The 10,817-nt window shown below is 45.1% G+C and overlaps 2 protein-coding genes across 2 annotated transcripts; one reads left to right on the top strand and one right to left on the bottom strand.

The window, feature by feature from the left end:
• Nucleotides 1–32: 32 nt before the first annotated feature.
• On the bottom strand, nt 33–10,321 carry gtf2e2 (general transcription factor IIE, polypeptide 2, beta). The gene is made up of 8 exons (XM_031872026.1): nt 10,114–10,321; nt 9,111–9,269; nt 2,640–2,722; nt 1,959–2,066; nt 1,408–1,590; nt 1,109–1,202; nt 583–698; nt 33–400 (listed from the first exon to the last, which is right to left on the bottom strand). The coding sequence occupies exons 2-8, from the start codon at nt 9,262–9,264 to the stop codon at nt 284–286; spliced, it is 855 nt and encodes a 284-aa protein (XP_031727886.1). The 5' UTR covers nt 9,265–9,269; nt 10,114–10,321; the 3' UTR covers nt 33–283.
• Nucleotides 3,681–7,078, top strand: smim18 (small integral membrane protein 18). Its single transcript, XM_031872027.1, has 2 exons — nt 3,681–3,848; nt 5,968–7,078. Exon 2 carries the CDS (start codon nt 5,973–5,975, stop codon nt 6,294–6,296), a length of 324 nt encoding a protein of 107 aa, XP_031727887.1. The 5' UTR covers nt 3,681–3,848; nt 5,968–5,972; the 3' UTR covers nt 6,297–7,078.
• Nucleotides 10,322–10,817: the final 496 nt, after the last annotated feature.

Raw genomic sequence — 10,817 nt, 5'->3', positions numbered from 1 at the left:
CCCCCCCCCCCCCGTTGCCGCCCCCCCCCCGGTAAGGATGGTGGTTTTGGTTAAATGGTCTCGGTACTCTTTTCCCGCAGTTGTCACTGATCAATAAACAAACTAAAAAGGATTCCACAACACAGCTGCTGTTCACTCCATGTAATACACGGCCGCCGATCATTGAGAGGAGTGCGAAGAAAGGAAAAAGAGCTCAACAGGCTGCCACGAAATAGTCTGAATTGTCGTGTGGTCATGCGCTCCATCACTTCTCTGAGGGCATAAGGCAGCGAGGGGAAGCCTCTCACTTCTTCACAGGAACGCCCTCCGAATAGTCCTCCAGAACGCCTGCCAAGTGGTGGTTGTGGGTCTTAAAGTGTCTCTTCCTCTGCCCTTGCTTCTTCCTCTTTTGAACTGGTAACTGCACAGGGAGCACACAAACACAGTCAGCACTGATTAAGATGCTTGATCGACAAAGTACAAATGTCATTGTTAACATTTGAAAAAAAATAATTTTCCCAGTAAAATAAACCACAGAAAATAAATATAGAGTTGGGAAGTTAGAATGAAAATCAAGCAGGTGGGAGACCAGGGGACACCGACCACTTTCTTTGGTCCGGTTTCCTGCATGGAGGAGATTCCTTGTTTCTTCAGGTACTCGTCAATCTTCTCCTCATCAATGGAATCAACTGGAACACTCCTCCACAATTTCTGGAATTCTACAAATGAGACAAGTTTTTTGATCCAGAAACATACAACATACATTTCTATCGTTATACCTGCAAAGAGATATATGATATGATATAAATGTGTGTTAAAGTAAGGTGGAATTTTCACATTTTTGCATATATACTGTGTCTGTCTATATACTGTATGTAATTTATATGTAGAAAAATGCTTCTTTTATCTGATCAGCAGTTCAAACTGGCAAACATATTTATGTTCCAATGATATCAAATAGATTGAGGGAAAGCTAAACCCAAATATTTTGTCTGTTAGAGGCTGGTTTGAAACAAGCAATTATCAAAACCTCCAGCAGCCAAATCTTATAAATACAGAGTCAGTAAAAGACAGAAATACAGCGAGACAGAGAGAGCCGTGTTACAGTTGACCGAGAAATGATGCTCACCTTCGTCTACCGTAAACTGGCAGTGCTTGTCGTTGTAGAAGAGGATCTTCTTCTTATCTGGTCTCGTCACAAAGATGAGCTGATCCCCCAAAACCTGCGAACACACCACAGCTCACATTACTGCTAAAATGTCTTTATTGTTCAGATTCCACCGTGTTCAAAGGTGGGACACACACACACCACACGCGCACACACACACACACACACACACACACACACGTCCCTTTCCATTCACAAACATAACGCACAGTATACATTAGCTGGCAGACATGAATGTGCTACATGTAATGCGCGTTAACCTTGATGGCCTTGGCTGAATTGGGCAGCCCCTCCTCCACGTCGTCCAGCAGCACCCCTCCCAGGCCTAGCTGGTCGTGTTTGTCCAGCAGCCTCAGCAAGGCTTTCTTGTCCTTCAGGTTGTACTTGGGCTTGAAGCCATACGTCCCATCGCGGACAATTATTTTCGGGTTGTTGACCAAGGCCTGACATTGTTGGAGAGTGAAGCGGTAGATGTCAGGTTTTTAAAGTCTCTAGTTCAAGTTACTTTGAGGAACTTTTAACTGGTTATGAAACGGTCTCAATTTAGTTTAATTGTCCACAGAGACCGCCCTACTCAAAGCAAAAAAGAAATTTCCTAAAGTAGCTTTAAGTAGTGGACCAGCTGGGAGGTGTGCATATGTGTCGGGGAATTAACTGTAACTCCTGCATCTGTTTCTGCATCGAACTGAACAAGTAGGCCGGTTGTGGGAGAGTGAACACTTAACCAAACGCTTTCACCTATCGGTGCATGCACACGAGGTATTGGATGTTTGGGTGATGTGTGTGAATACTCAGGAAACGTGAAGCACACCTCGGTCATGAGCCACTGTTTTTGTTTCATGCCGATGTCAAGAAGCTTGGTCTCATCCAGGATCTCCTCCAGCGTCAGGCAGTGTGTATCGCCATTCTGATGCCTAGTCTGAGAGTCAAGGAGAGAGACGCACACAGATTTACATAAAGAACACACACACGCACACACAGAGACACACGCACATTTTAAGATGTAAGCCATTCTCAGCTCCCACATTTCAGCCAAACGTCTGCGGCGATTTTTGCACCTGACATCCAAATGTCGGGGTACTTTACACGGTTTACGAAACTGTGCGCTCAACAGACGGCACAACAAATGCACAAATTAAAAGGAAAATCTGTCAACTCGAGGGCGTGAGTTTCTGTAGCGGGGGATGACTCAGACAGCTAGTGTGACAGGGCCCGGCTGCCTCTTTGCAGTGTCACAGCATGATGAACAAGCTGTTGGCGTACCAAAAGAAAGACTGGGGACCAAATGTTACGCAGCGGACTCGACTGACTCACAGCAGACAACGAGTCAAGCTTTTCAAGAGCTTTTGATGAGATGACAACAAGCTTAAAATAGCATTGCAGTACACGCAAGAGTAAAAATATGTATTTTCTATTACGGGGTGAACTGTCTCTTTAATACAATCCCCAGTAAATTGCTAGAGAACGTTCCTTTTCTAGGAGAGAGGCTTACCTTCATGTAATTGACTATCTTGGCGAGGCAGCCAAACTTGTATCCAGAGCTCGTCTTGATGTTAATGTTGCCATTACTAGACTCTGTGGAGGAAGAGAGAAAGAAAAAGGTTCAGGCAAAATATTTAAATGTCACACACTATCGACAGTAAAGGCTGACACCAGTGGAGAGAAAACCATCGCGAGACAAAGCCCAATTGGCATTACTGTCAATGGAGGTCACTAATCTTTATTTTGAATGGGTATAACATTTTAATTGCATCTTTGTTATTGTTAACAAATGCCGTGAAAAGACAAAAACAAACAGTACAGTGCATTCTGTGGCACTCAAGCCTAGTTGTTCCCGCTGAAGATGTAATTTGTTCAAAAAGGATCACAATATTTATATTTCTCTGAAGTTGGAGACTATTTCCAGGGGCGAATTAACACACGTTAGCCGGGCTAACCAGTATTTATAGCAGCAGGCATGTGGAATTGACTCAAATAAGCTGCAGTGGCCATATTCACGTGTTTATGTGTGTTTTTTTTAAATAACCAATCAATCCATGGCACAGAGGAAAATGACAGTCACAACTTCTTAGTTGGATAGACTCATTGCTAAGTTTTGGGATTTTCATGGGATTTGGTGACCACATGAAAAATGATGAGTATCATCAGCCTTATACTTTAATGTAGCAAAAATACAATATAAATACTGCAGGAGTACAACATGAGAGCAGTCCAGCCAGCAGGTCCTCTTCTGGAGTCAAACAATGCTGCTGCTGCACCCCCTTTAGACCGTCTGAGGCCTGGCCAATCAAAGCTGAAAACAGACACCGGGCTCCTGAATGATTCACGGTAAGTGGGCGGGAGCTGATGCCGCCGTGAGCTGCGCTGTGGGCGGGACCCAGGAAATTGTGACAGACCGACGAACGAATGGTGCAGAGGCAGGGCTACACGGAGAGCGCCAATGACGGGGGAGACGGAGGCCGCGCCGAGACGCGAGGAGCCGCAAGGAGTGGCGGGGAGGGGAGGGGAGCGGGGCGCGTGCACGAGCGGCGGCGGCTGGAAGTGCGCGCGAGAGAGAGAGTGCCGAGGAGGAAAAACAGGTCGAGGAGCGAACGCGGAGGAGGGAGAGAGCGGAAGACGGGAGCGAGAGGTCGAGCACTAAGAAGACGGGAGCGCCGCATCTGTTGACTTGCATCTTCTGAAGACTGAGCCAGATACACCGGTGAGTGTGCATTTTTTTTTTCTTCCTTCTTCCAATCATGGCATCATCAGAATAACGTGCGCATGTTTGACATCAAAACATCATAACAATCCACAGCGTGAATTTAAGCTATAGGCACATGAGCACTGTGTAGCTATGATGAGGGGGGGTATTTTGGTGTGTAATCCAGCATCCACAGGGTCAATCATGCATTTTTTTTTAAATGCAGCAGAAGTCAATTCCTGCCTACATTAGAGAAACCTAAAATTGCAAATCATTTTATCTAACTATATATGGTGACGGTAAATGTCATTCATGCTGTACCAATAACTGCGCTGAGAGCTTTAGGTGGCACCTGTAATATTTAGGCCGAGAGCTGAGCAGGCACGCAATGGATTAAATAAATATGGATGTGTCCCCGCTGGAATGCCAAACATCAGAAACTCTGGGTGTTTCTGTGCATGTGTGGGGAGCCACTCGTGTGCATCCTGTCTGTTGTTTTGTGGAGATGCAAACTGCAGCTCTCCAGGCAAAAATCAATGAGGGGCCGACAGCTGTGAGGAGCCAGCCAGAGGCATTAGGAGTGCATCAGTGTGTTGTGTGCGTGTGTGTGTCCGTGCGTGTGTGTTTTAGTGAGAGGCGGCCGCTGTGTGTATCCAGAGAGCAATATACAATCCCGTAACACCTTAAGAGCCTGGCTGGGGTGGGGCTCATTTTTTGGGGGGGGGGGCTGGGACGGACAACAGATGCTGTAGGGAGCCAATCTGTCATTGTGTATGTGACAGAAGAAAAGAGCAGCGAGACCACGAGGGGGAGGTGGGGGGGGACAATACTGGCCGAGACAAATTAGTAAAAAGAGGTTGTTGTCATGGCAATGAGTTGATGCTAAAGAGGGAGTAAAAGTTGCATCACATTCTGTGTGTTGACAGATGTGCTTCAGCCTGCTCCCATAAACCCGAGCACTCCTGGATAGTCATCATTTTGCTGCCTCACCTAGCCTACATTAAAATCACCGTGTCACTGTGTAAGTATTTTGTCACTTAAGCTTATTTCCCCCCCGGAGTTGAAAATCTCTTGAGACAACTGAAGCCCCGACAACAGACGGGGTTCTGTGACATTAGTATCAATTAACGCGGAAAAAAAAAACATCACACAGGAAGCACTCGTCCGAATACACTCTCACACGCGCACGTCCCACGAGGCGCCACAAATCTATTACTTTCGTACACGCAAAATGGGTGTTTTTACACACGGTAAGCCAAGTTGCAACAATCATAGAAGAAGAAAATACGCCAAAAAAATAAATAAATAAGTAACCTCACAGCCTAAAGAGGAGCACTTATGCTTCCTCAACTCATCAATGTGGCTCACTCAAGTGTAATCTGGGTCAGCTTCCTTGGTGCCAGTATGTGATGTAAAAATGTCTGTGCTTGTGTGCATGTATGTATGTGCATATGTGTGTTTAGAGCATGCATGTGCACACGAGTGAATCAGTGTGTGTGTGTGTGTGTGTGTGTGTGTGAGTGAGGGCAGAGACACTGGCACGCTGTTCCCTAAGGATTTTCAAATGGTCGGCTTTGGCTGAAAATGTGAAAGGATCGCTGAGGAAAGACCAACGAGCTGACAGTGTGAATATTGCAGAACACCTTTTAACTTCGTTACTAGATTGCAGTTCCTCAATCGCAACATTTACATTTTGGCCAAAGAGTTGCAAACCACAGACAGTGAAAGGCACATTTCCTTGTGCAGCCATCTTTTTCTTCCAGGCTTTCAAGTCTATTTTGGTTGTGAGCAGATGGCCTCAGCGGGGTTCGTGCTCTTTTGCAATATAAACTTTTGCTCTAATAACACACCGTCTTCTCATTTAACTCACAATTATGTCTCTGGTTAGACTACGTACTTGTCAAACAGTACATTATCTGTGTAAAAGTGAAAATAAGATTCAGGCTCACGATCTGTAGGGAGGCGTTCTTCTACTACTTTAATTTCCTAAATCATCCTCTCACCATGGAAACAAGTATTTTTACAACCTCTCTAATTTGTGCTTCCTGCTGCTCTCCCCGAAAGAACCTAGAACCAAACACTGTCGCAGGCGTTTAACAATCTGTCTCTCTCCCCGTTTTTCGTTGCTTCTAACCAGAAATCATGGCCAACAGCACTACTGCCATACACCCAAGTAGTCTCCCGTGGCACCCGGAGGCCATCCTGGTCCCCCGCGTCTCCCTGCAGGTCCAGGAGGTCTACCCTTTCCACGACGGCTGGAACGTAGCCTGCTTCATCATCCTGCTGCTCTTCATCCTCACCGTCATGTCCCTGGCGGCCCTGGCCGTGCTCTACGAGCTGCTGGACTGCGGGTGCTGCGCCAAAGGGAAGACACACCACCAGCTACAGGAGGAGGGGCCGGGAGGCTGCGGCAAGCTCATGACCAGCATCTGTAAGGAGCCGGAATCCCACACTGAGGTGGTGTAGGGGGCCCGCGAGGACCAAGATGAGGAAGAGTAGGAATTCAGGTTTCTGAACTAGGCAACACCACAGCGTTGACCCAGATGCCCTGAGGAAAGAACTTCTAATAAAAGTGCCCACAAGTGGTTCGGTTGCTCTCAGTTGAGAGGATGCGGGGAATGAGGTAACAGAACAATGTAAAAAACAAAAAAAAAGGAAGGGGGCGTCAGTTTGTCACCGATTTATTTCTGTTAGGAGGGAATCTTCACACATCTAGATTTACTGCCACATACACACAGGGGGGGACCTTGAAAGTCACATTTTTACACCAGAAACAGACTGAGCAGTCGATTAACATTAGTGCTAGAAATAGTTCTCATAGGGTGGCCATGTTGACATAAAAACACTACTATGACCCAATATCAGCTAGTTAAAAAAAAGTATTCTTGTTGTATGACATCTGCCCTGTGAGTACTGCCCTGAGCCGGCTGCACATGCGCTTATAAGAAATATGGTAAATTGTTGTGTACGGTTAGAAAACGCTGTCCCAACTTAAAGACATTACCCTAGTTTCACAACAGGACTTGAGGAACAACAAACAAATGATCAAGCTTGTTGAATAAAACCTGCGTTTCTCTGCTCTTTAGTAAATTGTATGCCAGTGTTGTCAACATGTTTAGCATTGCAGCGTTGTCTCATGAGACTTGGTTGCTGCACAGTGATGTAAATTTATCATGCCGTCTTGAGCACAATGTATGATTTCATAGGCCTAAAATGCAAAATGCCTAATAAATTGTCACTGAATTATGTACCAGACTTCTTTTTTGCTAGAAAGACAGATGTGTTAGACGAGACAGTTAACATTGACCGGCGGGACCAGATAAGCCGACGCCTACGCCGGGAGGAGAGCAGACGAGAGCTACGGAGAGGACGGCTGGCTAGTTAGCTCGCTAGCTTGTCCGTCTCTGTAGCGGCGGGGAGTCAGTCTGAGGGACCCTGCCCTGCCGCTTGCCACCAGCCTGCTGTGGGGCTCCTTTTCTGTAACCGGTGTAGCATGAAAGCATGGTGGAATTAGCAAGGTAGCTAGCTAACTAGCCAGCTGCTAAATGAGTAAAATGTAACAGCTCAATGCTTCATCCACACGCCGTAGGAAAGCACATCGTGTCTTTGTTCTGCTCATTTTCTGTTACCAGTGTAGCATGAAAGCACGCTGCCCATTCCATCTCGCTTTCATGCTACCACGGTTACAGAGTCCAATAGCGGGTTGGTGGCTAGCGGCAGCATTGTAAGAACATAGTTTAAGACAAATTGAAGGCAAATAAATCTTTCGATGCCTATAACTACCCAGCAGAAAAGTATTTGCGAAGCGTTTCAGAGTTGGAGAGAAAATTTTGCATATGGTTTCAACAATTCACAACATTTTCTCTCCATCTCTGAACCGCTTCAGTTTGACATCTCAGAATGTGTGCAATACCGATTCTGTCAACCGACAACACGGCAAGATGACATTTTTGGTGTTTAACTTTAGCCCACTGCTACAAATATGACATTGTTCATGTCAGAGTTACAGACTCATACTTGGGCAGACATTTATCAGAGAAGCGCAGTTTCTATTTCTATATTTACTTGTACGTATGTGTGGGTGTGTGTTGAACACAACAGTGATCGCACTGCAGCTTTCGCTCTAGTTAAATCTTTAATGCAGACCTCGGGTCTTTCGCAACCTGGTAATTACATCCTGTCTAATTGATTCATTGAATTCCATTAGACCCACAACTCTGCTGTTCCTCAAAATATTTTTTTTTAACAATGTTCTCGCGTCAAAATGTTTAAAATGCTTTTGTATGCATTGTTTTTCTCAATAAAGTGTTTTGGGTATCTAGAGACCTGAGGTCTGTACATTAGGTGTTACATTTTTTTATTGATGGTATAGCAGCCGGTAATGTGTTTACCCTGTTTGGCCTCTGGATGGCACTGCTGTCTCACTGTTCACTATGAATAGATACAGACACAATGGTGAAGAGGTTTGCTTACTGTCTCTGTAACACCAGGTGCAGCACCTGAGTGTCGGGTATAGTGCAGAGCAGCATTTTCTTTGATATCGGAGGGCTCTGATGACAGTAGCCCTGGAGATGAAGCTATACCATAGGCTACTGATGATGAGGAATTTGTTTTTGTGCCATTTATGAATCAGATGATTTAAAAGAAGGACTGGAGCGCGAGAAGGACAAAGCAAGCTCAGACAATATGAGCGCTGAATGGGACAATGGTCAAGATACCGACAAAGTAGTGGTCCAAGTTAGGAGGGATGAGGGAAAACTCATAGAGCTACCTCAACTGCACGTTCCTGGAAAACAGGCCGTCAGCTTAAAGCAGAAGCAACAGAAACAATCCAGCTGAGGAACTCCCACAAAAAATGTGCATGCAACAATGCCCACATTACTTGAAATTCATCCCAATTCTGACATGTTTTCCTACTCTGTTTACATACATACAAAACTGCAATGCATCCACCAAAAGAGTGGCTGTTTAGGAAAAGATTATTTAAGCTATGCTCTGCTTATTAAGGAGTTCAGAAGGATGAAACTGATAACAGAGATATACGTTTTTTCGGAGGAGCGACTCCGATTTTGTAATGTCACGCAAGTCAAAAGCTGTAATTACGGCCATTAAGACTGGCCATTAAAATGGTGATTGGTCCATCTCTACTGATACTTAAAGCACAGCGATGGGCACCACAGTTACATGTCAGCTTCCATCCCGACACAACCCACTTACAACACTGGGACGAAACCATTCGCTGTAACAAACATGTTAGGAAAGCAAGCCTCACTCACTTACCAGCACCGTGTTTGGACCCAGAGGAGCTCTCCTTGTCAACTTTGGACTTCTTCTTCTTGTGCGAGTCGGAGGCCGCCTGTCTCTTCTCTACAGCCGGAGTGGACAGAGCTCTTTTCTTGAACAGCTCCCTCTCCCTCAGTAGAGCTGGATCCATCCTGGCTGACAGGGCACACGAAACATGTCAAAATACAGCAATGGCTTCAAGACAAAAAGGGCCAGTAAATAAAGCAAGGGCTCCATCGGAAATGACTGTCTCTCTCTCTCTCCAAACAGAGTCTCTTCATAAAGGCAGACATTCATTGCCTCGTGGCATGATACTTCATCATGATACTTAATCATGCCATGAGGCAAATGTCTGATAACCAAAGTGTTTTTATATAGGCTGGTGTCACATTACCTGGTCATTTGATTTGAAACACTTATCTATGAATATGTACCATTTTAGCACAACATAATCTAAAATAATAAAACGGTCTGGGTTTTCGAAAAAAGGACTTAGACAAGACAGAAACCCCTGACAATCAATGAACCCAGGCCTTCCAGGGGCTCCAGGGATTTGCATGTTTTGCCCCACATATTGGGCGTAAAGTTGTCCGTAGCTGAGCTCTACCTTTGTACCACAGTCTTAGCAGCTAAAGCTGGACGACGTGTACATATTGCATCACCAACAAGCAGGTCACCGAGGTAAGACCCCTTAAATGTTACGCTAGCTAGGTTAGCTAACGTTGCCATTAGCTAGTTATTTTATTTCCAGCCGGGTAACAACTAAGTTAGTTTAACCATTTAACGTTAGCCTGGCGTTGTTGCTGTTATCCTGGCAATGTGAACTCGCAACATAGCCATGGCTGACGTTGTCCACTTCACCGAACGTTGCTGACGACTTTGGTTATTTGAATAACAACACAGGTGAGCAAACGTAACCACACACACTCTTCACACTTGGCTTGTCAACGCCGGCTAGCGTTAGCTTGACGAGTTGTTGTTCTGGTGAGCGTAACGTTACCTGAGTTGTTGCTGCTCTGAGAGACAGTGACGGGTTAGTCCAGGAGGACTATCTGATGTCGGGTTATCGCTAAGAAGGAAACGCTTCCTTCAGCAATTCGCCGCTTAACGTCTTCCTTTAATGATAATGTAAATTAACATTAGCTCACTAACTTCATACACAAAACATCTCTTTTCTCTCTCATACTGCACTTCCGTTCCTTGTTCGATTTGTCGGACATCGACAGCAAATCCTTGGGCGACGTCATCACGTATGCTAATAAGAGTAGAGCGTATAACATTATCAATAAGTCCATTGATAATAGTATGCGAGTAATATTACACTATTAGGCTATTATTACAACAAAAGAAAAGCAATAGTTAAGAAGAAATTATTATTGTTAAATAGGTATGAGAAAATAGATGATGACATACACTTCACCCATTGAATCTGAATGAACGGTAATGGTACCACTGGAGAAAGAGAATGTTATAGAACATGGGGGTGCAGATTTTCAGGAAGCAGTTTAATGTGTTAAATTGAATTAATTGTGTTGTTGGGTTTGTGGTCGTTTAGCACGCGTCTTGTTCATGGATCCAGGGAGTGGATGGCACAGGGGAAGGGCGCCACTCAGTGGTTTGTTTGTGCTACTCCATCACACAAGACCAGCTGTACAGTAGGTCTTTTTCGTCTCTGGCCTCCAAGGATAATGGAAGTATACCCCC

The sequence above is a fragment of the Anarrhichthys ocellatus genome, unplaced genomic scaffold, assembly GCF_004355925.1.
Source record: "Anarrhichthys ocellatus isolate YVR2014 unplaced genomic scaffold, GSC_Weel_1.0 scaffold61, whole genome shotgun sequence".
Taxonomy (NCBI): Eukaryota; Metazoa; Chordata; class Actinopteri; order Perciformes; family Anarhichadidae; genus Anarrhichthys; species Anarrhichthys ocellatus.
The sequence above is the reverse complement of the archived record's forward strand: the minus strand, read 5'-3'. Positions and strand labels throughout refer to the sequence as shown.